At 42.5% G+C, this 10,656-nt stretch overlaps 1 protein-coding gene across 1 annotated transcript in view; it reads right to left on the bottom strand.

Annotated features, from left to right (window-relative positions):
- Positions 1-10,656, bottom strand: part of ARID5B (AT rich interactive domain 5B (MRF1-like)) — a 103,716-nt gene that overhangs the window by 3,942 nt on the left and 89,118 nt on the right. The window contains exon 7 of the mRNA XM_009994841.1: positions 2,750-2,948. Within this exon, the coding sequence (XP_009993143.1) occupies positions 2,750-2,948 (199 nt within the window). The remainder of the gene's footprint in view (positions 1-2,749; positions 2,949-10,656) is intronic.

The raw sequence follows: 10,656 nt of genomic DNA, 5'->3' as shown, positions 1-10,656 counted from the left end.
ACGACGCTAATAAATTAAAGTTATATTCCCTCCATGCATACGTGTGATGGTGTTTGAGCTGAACACACAATTGAGAGGACTACACTTCTGTAACTTGATTATGCTTTTGCAGCTCACTGCTACAGCCAGCTTCTTGGCCACATTTCTAGGCTGAAATGGCTGGAGTAGTGGCTGAGCTGGGGCCATGCCTGCACACCTACGTGTGCAGCTACAGAGGCTCCCCTTGAGCAACACACTACCACTGCTGTGCCTGGGTGAGGACTGCACCCAAATGTGAAGCCTAGCATGGGGCTCCTCTGCTGAGGGACAGAGGGGGTGAGGGGGATTGGCTCCAACAGACTTGTATTTCACTTCAACCAAAGGAGTTGGATGTCTGTCTTCTCTCTGCTGGCTCTATAAGGGCTACATCCTGGGCATGGAGCTCTCCCCAGAGCAGGGCCTGGATGAGCTCTGTACCCACGCAGGGTGGAAGCACACACCCCTGTAGGCCCCTTTGCTACTCAGGCTTCATGTGACCACCCACCCATATGGTGACCTGCATGAAGGCTGAGGTCCTTAATCACTCACCCTGATTAAACAGGGGCAGGACACGTCTTCCATCCCAGTCAGGGAGGAGACATTAATTCTGCTATAAAAGGTACCTTTTTACAATGGGAAACTGCTATAATTGTACATTTTTATTGTCTCGTCTAGGCTCCTTTCATTTCCGATAAGCACAGCTTAAGAACTCTTCCTGCAAACCACACAAAAATAACTGTGGTTTAAGCAGCAGGAAGTTTGAGATAGGAAACAACAAAAGCAAGGAAATTCAAAGTTAAGGCTGACATTCTGTTGCTGACTTGTTATGCTGTGCTTAACAGTGGCAGTACGGATAGCGTGTAACGTATCTTACTTATGCAAGACCCCTCCATAAATAACCAGGCATGAAGGAATGAGAGGGAAAGGGAACACACGCCTCTACTTTGCATCTCCTTGCTTTGAGCAATTTGTATTGCAACCTTCCAGTTACTGAAGCAAGTTTGTGTGCACACTCCTCTCTATTTTTCATCAGAAGTGGATGGGTTTTCCCCCAACAGGGTTCCCTGCTTTAGAAGTACAGTGCAAGAGAAAACAAAAAAACTTCCCCTCTCTCTGGAGTGCTCTTACATTAGATATTAAAGGTACAGCTGATCAAGGCAAATTAAAACACAAATTCTGGCTTGGGTGGAAGATGAAACTGTCCTTGTAAGCACAACTTAAAGAGGTAGCTGGACACGAAAATAAACCAAAATAATCTGTTCTCAAAACTGGATACACAAAGTCTTAGAGGGGTTTTCCCCCAACAGGGTTCCCTGCTTTAGAAGTACAGTGCAAGAGAAAACAAAAAAACTTCCCCTCTCTCTGGAGTGCTCTTACATTAGATATTAAAGGTACAGCTGATCAAGGCAAATTAAAACACAAATTCTGGCTTGGGTGGAAGATGAAACTGTCCTTGTAAGCACAACTTAAAGAGGTAGCTGGACACGAAAATAAACCAAATTAATCTGTTCTCAAAACTGGATACACAAAGTCTTAGAGGTATCTGTGTTTACTGGTCCTGCATTGTTGTTTTTTTTAAAACAATGAGGAGGAAGGTTGTTGGTAGCTGACTCAATACCAGTTTCCCAACTGGTTTAGAAACAGGACTCACGTACCAGCCAGACAGCAGTGAAGTCAAAGGAGCAGCCTTCGTCTGCTGGGCACGTCATGTGTTTCGATATTCTTTAAATATTTTCACTGCAATGCCTTGAAGGCTGCTGTGATCTGGCAAACTGAGACAGGAAAAGCAATGTCCTGTGTAGGGGTTGTGTGTGAGGAGCTTCACCACCTCCTTCACACAGGGAGCAGGCAGGGCACAGGAGAGAGTGGGCAGGATGTGCAAAATAAAGTTCTTCAGTAACACCAGAGCAAAACCCTCATTGACTTTATACCACTTAGCAACATGTGAAATTTACCCCTATTTGCAGACAAATCTAAATTCTACTGATCCACCTAATCCAGGAATGTGAACAGAAAATCTCTTCCATAAGGGCTGTCCTTTGTCTGTAGGTAACATGTCTCAATGTGGAAACTGGGGCCTGTGTGAAGCAGGTGACAGAACAGGAGCCTATCGCAGTGGGAAGCCATCTGTGGCACGGGAGAGGGAAGTCAGTCTGAGTTACAGTTTGGAAGGTGATTCCCTCAAAATCTGACCTTTTAGTCCAAAGGGAAATTTAGTATAACACGATAAAAATCCTAGGGAGTGATATGTGTTTTGACAGATGTGCATACATCTGTGAGCGCAGAAGGGCTGATCCAGAGGTTACCATTATAAAAATCAGCTGTGTCCAACAGTTACCACAGTATTATCAACAGTATTAGAGGTTCCCGCACCCTATACTTAGATTAGGAAATAACTGTGGTAGTTGTGTGGTTTCCTGTTGGCAGCTGCTGATCTTTTAGTGGTGACCACTGTATAATACAATGAGCAGAAATGGTACTTGCTACATCCAGCACTTGGTCTTCTGCCACCATTGCTGTGCAACATGGAGCCAACCCATGGCTGTTTGCAGCCCAGCAAAACCCCAAAACAGACAGCACCACAGCAGCTGGATTTCCATTGCTGAGCTGACTCAAATGGCCAACTGGTTGAAATTCTCCAGTTTTAGTTATGCATTTTTATCATTGGCTTTCATGTGATTAAAGCTGTACATTTTTAATTGAAAAGTTAAAAAGCAGGAAAGCAACCAACCTCAGATGCATCCTGGGGCTTCTGTGCATTATCTTTTTCCTTCTTGCTCTTTTGGTTTTCATTTTTGATGCGTTTTGTTCCAGACACTTTTGTTTTTGCTTCACCCTCCTGGGAACTGTTATCCTGTTTTCGAGGTTTCACTGGAGGCAGTGGCTTATCTTCCTCTCCTTTAATAAATCTTTCATACGGCAGGATTAATCTAGGGGATTAAAGAACAAATAATTGATCAGGTTTTGCCATTCCAGCAAAGAACAAAATGTATCTACTATGAGCAGTCTACTTAATAAATCCATTTTCTTCCAATGCATAAAAATAACACTGTAAACTCTACAGATTATCATGTGATGTAAAGCCAGTGGAGCTGGTGTGGATCAGTTGTCAGTAACGCTGCAGTGGTTTATGTGGCTACACCAATTTATACCAGATGAAGATATGAAACACCACTTTTTAGACTGATTAAAAAAAATAATACAAAAAATCAACCCTTTATTTTTATTTCCCCCACTCTAGCCTCAACAGCATGCAGCAAACCCCAGGAAAACACCTAAAAAGCCATAGCCAACTTGATACCAGCTACAGAATTTCCAGGCTGGTGCATAAGGGGCAGTGCCTGGAACTCAGCAGAAGACTCAGCAGTGAGTTGGGCTGCAGGAAAACCACAGCACTGGGCACAGCACCTGGCACGTCGTGCTCAGCACCAGCCCATTGCCTCCCCTGCAACACATCCAGAGAGCGACAGTCACTGTGCTCCCTGCCTTCACCAGGGAGTCCTTTTTAGGGGAGAGGAAAAGAACTAACAGTGAGAAATTTTTCACCATGGAACTGTCCTTCACAAAGTGCAAGAAATTGCTTTAAAAAAGCAAGGAAGAAATGCAAACCAAAAATATTCTCCCCTGAAAGCATCAAAGACACTGAGTTTTAATCTATCTGTTTTCCCCTTGCAATTCTTGATCTGAATGGAAAAATAGCTGATATAATTAAAAGGGATGGATTGCATTACAATCTCAGTTTCAACTTCAGTGATTAAAGTTTTTATAACACGCTTGGTATGATTAATGACTCACTGTGGGATTAATACAAGCCTCAGACTTTGAAAATATGAACTTTAATACAACAAACATAATTTGTTGGTTTTTTTTAAAAAAAGACAAGTTGACTCTATGAAGGAAACGTACTTTGCTTATAAACAACATAAATCTGTTCAAATACCAGGAATCCTTAATTATCTCTAATCTAAGACTCCAAGGCAGAAACCTCTTTGGTTCAGATATTCGTTTGTTATCCTAGAATCAGTTACTAAGCATGCAATTTTGATTTACATACTTAGATGTTCAAACACAGTTTGGGCTTAAGAGAGCAGAAATTAGATTACTCGTGATCATAATATTTTACATTTTAATAAAATACAACATAAATTATGTTAAAATATAAGCCTAATTTATGCTATATTAGAAACAAAATTCATTAACTGAGCATGCTCTGACATGGTATGTGCAAAGAGGCGTGAATAATACTTTCTAGCCCTGAAATTGGCAGGGCTCCAGTAATGAAGCTAAGCAGAGCCCACAGGGAATATTCATCTTCAGATCCCATTACAAACTGAGTTTAAACATGTTACAGCTGCTAAAATGGGAAACTGCTCCCTCTATGCAAACTTAGCAAAATAATACGTAGCTGCCAAATACCTGCTTCCCACTGTAATATTACAGCTAATGTTTATATAATAAAAAGCATAACTAAGCAGAGTAAGAAAAAAATAATCCTGTTCATACTTGAGGCTGCTACATTTCATTTGCTAAGCACAAATATTGGTGAAAACATTGAATTCCTCCCTGTGCTGCACAAAATGCTTTGGACTTCATTAGAAGCAAGGTTGGGTTTCACACAGGGCACCGTTGAGGCTGCTCTGCCATGTGTTAAGTATTTCAAACCGCTTTTAATAAAAACACATTTTATTACAATAATTGTTAGCACGGCGAGGGGATCGTTTGACTTTGTTTTGTTTCCATGGGAACGCGTCGTCCATTAAAAATCTACATATTCCACCCGTAAAGGTTTCAGACACTGTCCCACGCCCCACGGGAGGCGGCGACGCTCCTGGGCCACGAACGAGACTGTCTGTCCGTGAAAGATGCCGCAGGCCGGGAGCAAGACCTGGGCCGACAGGATTACTCACAGCTGGCAAGGTTCCACCCAGCCTTGTAGGGTAACGTGGGATGCAAACTCCTCCTCCTCCTGCTGCACCTCACCAGAACTCATTAGCTTTGGTGCTAATTAGTAACCGTGGCTTAAATTTCCTTTTCTGATCTTAAGGGTTCACGTGGGAGTACAAGGTTTTCATTTCAGTTATTTTTCACTGAGCTCAGCAGTTGGCAGGCCGACAGCAGTAAAAATACATTTCACAGAGCCGGTCAAAGGCCCGGAGCCAGCGGCAGGAAATCTGGAATTAAATGTTTCGTGTATCGGGGAGGCTGCATGACTAAGGTAAAACTGACTCAAAACACAAGGATGCCTTGTTCCAGGATTTTCCCCTCCTCGTTCAAAATGAGGGCCGGCTGACCACTGTTCCCCACCACCATTAGAGGTGGCTTTTGGGGACCATGGAGGGCAGCAGGAGAGGAGCTAGGCAGCAAAACCGGGGAGCAGCACTGAGTCGAGCAACGCCAACAATTGCTGCTCTATGTAGAGATTTCCGTTGGTTGCAATTTTCACTGAATGTTTTTTCAGTTATCCTGTCATGGTACAACACAATTACCCACAGGATATGATCTTATCATTTGATTATTAGAAGTTTTTATAGCGCAGGGGTAATAAAGCTAATACTGCTCTCGGAACATGTAAGCAGCCGGCTCACATGCCATGAAAGAAGCCGGCTTAGCCAATTTAAGGTCAATATTGCCCAACACAGGAAGAATGCAATCTGCTGTTAGCCAAATACTTTAGCAGAATATGACATGTCTGAAACCAACACAAGATTTTTTTGTGTGTGTGTCAAATATTTACAGCACAGGTAAGATTTAATCAATCTTTGTGCAAGGAGAGGTAAAGACGACTTCGAAAACAACGGAGCCGGATCCCTCGAATGTATTGCACTTTAGAAACAACCACCATGTTTTCAGTCGCTTTGAACTGTGGCTGTATTCCGTGGCAGGGGGGAGAAGTATCAAAGTATTCATAAAAAAAGCAAAAGAGGAGGAATATTTTGTGGTCTAAAGAATATTTACTTGTAAAGTCTGCAAGCAGACCAAATAAAAGGGTCTTTATCATGATCAAGATTCCAATATTAAGATTAATAAAATGTATTATTTATAAGTCAATTAACATAAATAGAATATGTAAGCACTAGTGTATTAAAAAATCTTTCCACAGGCAGCAGATTTTTAGCAGCATGAGGTTTTTTTTTTTCCTCTTTCCTGGAATAATACAAGAATAACATTTTCCAGCCAAGAGCAGAAACAGTAGGGGAGTCTTTGCTATCACAGGGCTTCTTATTAAATTCAGTCACTGTGAAAAGCCAGTCCTTTTTTTTTTTTTTTTAAATAAAGACAACTTAAAATCAATACAAGTTAGATTAACAAATCAGTACTATACTAATCCTGATTTATTACAATCGGCAATATTAAGTTTAATCACGTATAAACTGCTACTCAAAAAAAAGATTTTGCTTTACTAAGTCCTGAATTAAATAATGGTGCAGAGTGTACGGAGTTTTTAGATCTGCATCATCTGATATTATGAAAAATTCAATGTACTTCTCTGCAGCAGATGTCAGAGGTCAGAAAATCTATTACAGTAATGTAAGTAATCTGGCTTTCTGCCAACCTTTTTTTAAAAAACACTGAAGCAGATAATTTTATATTTACAAATTCTAAAATCCTCCAGGGACTGAATCTCTTTCCCAACAAAAAGGAGAAATTTCACATTAGAGAAATGTATTTCACAGTATATCAAACATGTCTTCATCATTAGCATTTCATAAAAAGAAAAAAAAAAACCAACCCTTAATCTTTATTAGTCAACATTTTTTCCCAGCTCCAGAACTAACAATACAAGACCTCATCTGAGCCAGTAACCACTACATTTTCATCTATTGATTATGCAGAATAAATGACTTTTTTGGCCCGACTCTGCTTCGCGGGACATATGAGAGCACATCTATTTATAGACATGATAAAAAAAGTAGTTACAATAATGCAAAGGATCTGACCAGCCCAGAAAGAGGAAGGAAATTAAATGTTAAGGCTGCCAGTTTCCTCTTTAATTCTCCCCACTGTGTATGGATATGACAGGGCTCTCGGGCTGGGGAGGAACCATATGCCCAGGACACACAGGGTGAAGGAGAGAAGGAAGCAGTTCAGCACAACCCCTACAATATTTTTTATATTGCTTGTTTCAGTGTTTATTTTTGTTTTCTTTCTGGCAGAATAAAATATTCCAGCATGTCTCCAACTGACATCATCTTGTTCTCTCAAGGGCTCTAAGCCCAACGCAAATCAGAATAATCTTGGAAGGTCTTAAAATACCGAAGCCCATTCCTTGGGAGATGCTGCCCCATTCCCATGCTTGGCCAGAAGGTTAAGGAGATTGATTGCAACGGGAATGGAAAAAAGATCTAAATCTGTTTCACCAAACGAATACGACAACTGGTTAACCCACGGAACTCACTGCCAATGGCTATCTTGGGGCCAAGGGATTAGTGAGATTACGCAAGGATTAGATGCTAATGTAAATCATGAGAATATTAAGCTCTCAGAGTTTCAAAACCACTGAAAAGGGACAGGCAATAAATCTCTTTACTGTTAGGAGTTTGGAAAACACTTCCTTCCTGGGCACATCATGCCATAGCGATCTTCCTCCTACCGCTGAAGACACTACTGGATTGAGGGGATGAAACAGCCAGTCTGCCTGGTTCAACAGGACAACCATCTGGTTGAAGAAGTCCTCGCAGCAGCTGGGCAGAGCTGCCTGCACTCCCTGCAGCCAGAGGGTCTGAGCACAGGGCAAGAATGAACAGTCACTGAGCTGGGGCAGCTCCACTGACAGCCCCTGCAGTGCAAGGGGACCCCTACTGATAACCTCACTCAGAGAAACCTGATTCTTGTTCCCTAGAAACTCAGTGGCAAAATACTCAGTTGCTTTAAGGGACCAACAAAAATCCCCAAGCTCTGGTCCTAAGAGAAGTCTTGTCTGATGCTCTTCAAAAGTGATAAACCTTGGCACAATGGTGTCAGCCTAAGCACATGGGAAACAAGCCACTTTCAATGGCATGGCCAGGAGCAGGAAGCAGCCCTCCTGGACATCACCAACAAATTCCCAGCAGAAAAATGGGAATATAAAATACACTGAGGAAATCAAGCAGTGTGTTCCTCAAGCTTGATTTCCCTGGACTGGATTGTACAATCTCGGGCTTACGAAAGCAAGCCTTGCATGCCTTTGTGCAGAACACAATAGCAATAGGATTATTTGCATTTGTCTGAAGTACAAAACTGGCATGTACTTTATCAGCAAAGACAAAATATGTTTGAGTTCAATTTTCTTCCCAAAGAACTTTCCTTCCTTAAATAAATGGTTCTTTCATCCTTTCATCAACAACTTTCCTCACAGCCCACTGGGAGTGCTGGTGGGTAATGAGAATGGCTCACTGCTGAAAGGTGGGAATTGCACCGCTGTAAGAGAATTCAAAGACACTTTGTTTTAAGTAAACTGGAAATTAGAGACATTCCAAACACAGCTGCTGATTTAGCTGCACAGTCAGGCTAGGGAAACTCAGGCACTCTTGATCCTATGGCTCAGCCAGGGGAGATGAACAACCTATGTCTTTTACTTTCGGCACAGACCTACTGCATGGGAAAAATTCAAAGCAAGGAGTGATGGGGGCAGAGCAGCTTCCTCAGGTCACTATACCAACATTGCTGCAAACCTCTGTTTTGGCCACAGTCACCATTTCTGCATCTGAAGGCAGACACGCATTTTGCTTGGTACATCCATATAGTCCCTGCAATGCTTGGCCCCTACACTCAGGACAAGCTTACAGATGCCATTTTGCATTGTCTGTGAGACACAGGTCTCCTAGGGGACTCCAAAATCCTGCTGACCCTCTCTGGGATCTCTGAGCTGCATCCAAAGTGGGAGCAACCCCTGCCATATTAGCAAGGTCCTACCAGTGAAGTACAAGGTGAAGATTCCCAGCAGACCTGGGGAATCTGAGGGAAAAGATCCTACTCTCCATCCCTGGTGCTGCTCCTGCAAAGCAGAGTGACACACCTCCCACTGGGCAGCACCCTCCTGGGGCAATTTCCCAGCAAGGAAAAGGGGCTTGTCCCCTTGTGTAGAGTCTGCCCCTACTTCTAGATGTCATTAAATAAGAGACATTTTTGCCTGATGCTGACCAACCACAAGTGCCCAGCGGAGTCACAAGGAGTGCCAGGACCCCAGGAGCATTGGGCTCACTGCACAGCCTCAGCGCCTGGTAAGCAGGCCTGGAAAGCTCCCTCTGCTTGGGTGACAACCCACCTGGGAGCACTGAGTAGGACACAGCATCCCCCAATTCTGCTGGGACAAACTCTCAGGCGGAAAGAAGGATGTGGCTGGGAAAACAGCTCCCTGAAAGGAGAGAGATCATTTGCCTGTCTCCAGGCAGTGGAAGGCAGTGCCCGACTTTCCAGCATTCTTGTACCCAAGGACTCCCACTGACTCCAGTGATGGCCAGTAAGTCTCCAAGGCTGTAAACCTAGTCCCAAAGAAATTCTGAAAAAACTCTGTTTTCAGATGGTTTGAAAGGACAGCTAAGGATCTGTTTTAATGGTAAATAATTACATTCCTCTGTCATCTGATACTTTTTAAATTTTGGGGAGGGGGAAAGCTTTCTGAATTTTCAATAGTTCCTTTGTTAAAGCATCTGTTACTCACATAATTGAAAAGATGTTTGTTCAGTGGTATGCTTGAAAGTACAGTTATTTAATCTTAATGATAAAGCCCTGAGGGCAGAAAATTCTAAGTAGAAACCTCTTGTTATTTATCAAAAAGAAAAAAAAACCCAAACAAAAAACCCAGGAAAAGACAGAGACGATTGAGACACCTCATCTATCTTCAGGCTTAAATTTGTGCTTGATGGAAAACTATTGAGACAATTTGCAACTTGCAAAGTTTTCTGGGAGTCTGGGACTAGCTGAAGCAGGAGGAAGGCAGGAAAGTGGGGTGAAAACAAAAATAAAACAACCAAATTAGTACCTCAAGAAAAGACTACTGCTTGGCAAGTTTTTTTGGGTCAAACAAAAAGCTAGCTATAGTTTACAGTATGACATAACACTTGCTTAATTTTTGCCTGGGGATGTTTTCACACTTAACAGTGTAAATCAAAACCTTCTATTCATTACAATGCGTATTAAAAGATAACCATAAGCATTTTCACGTAGATGCTATACTAGGCTCCCATTTTTTGTTCCCTCTAAAAGATTGACTGCTGTTTCCTACAAAACTCCACTGAAATGCTTACACATTACTGAAGTTATCCAAATGCTTTAACAAAGCCAAACAGCATTTGCATAGAACATGGGGCTCGCTTGCGTATTGAATTACTACACAATATCCCTAGGGCAGAGAGACTTTACAGCTGTTAAAGAGAAACCATGTAAGGGACTTATTTTGACCTGCCTTGTGTTTCTGATAATATATAATATTTAACTGATTTAGACAGAAAAAAAGCAGAGTGGGCTCCAAACTGTAAAGGACACTGTACCTCCTACGGTTTAGTCCCCTGGTAGGGGCCAGATGTCCAGGGTGCTCTGCAGTTGCCCAGGGGCCACAACCACAGCCACAATAAAACCCTCCATGGGTCTGTGTCCAGAGTGCAGGCACTGCCACTGCTAGGTTGCAATGAGCCACTCCTGGCTTCAAGGACCCATCTC

This window comes from Chaetura pelagica, unplaced genomic scaffold (assembly GCF_000747805.2).
Source record: "Chaetura pelagica isolate M959 unplaced genomic scaffold, ChaPel_1.0 scaffold112, whole genome shotgun sequence".
In the NCBI taxonomy this organism is placed as follows: domain Eukaryota; kingdom Metazoa; phylum Chordata; class Aves; order Apodiformes; family Apodidae; genus Chaetura; species Chaetura pelagica.
The sequence above is the reverse complement of the archived record's forward strand: the minus strand, read 5'-3'. Positions and strand labels throughout refer to the sequence as shown.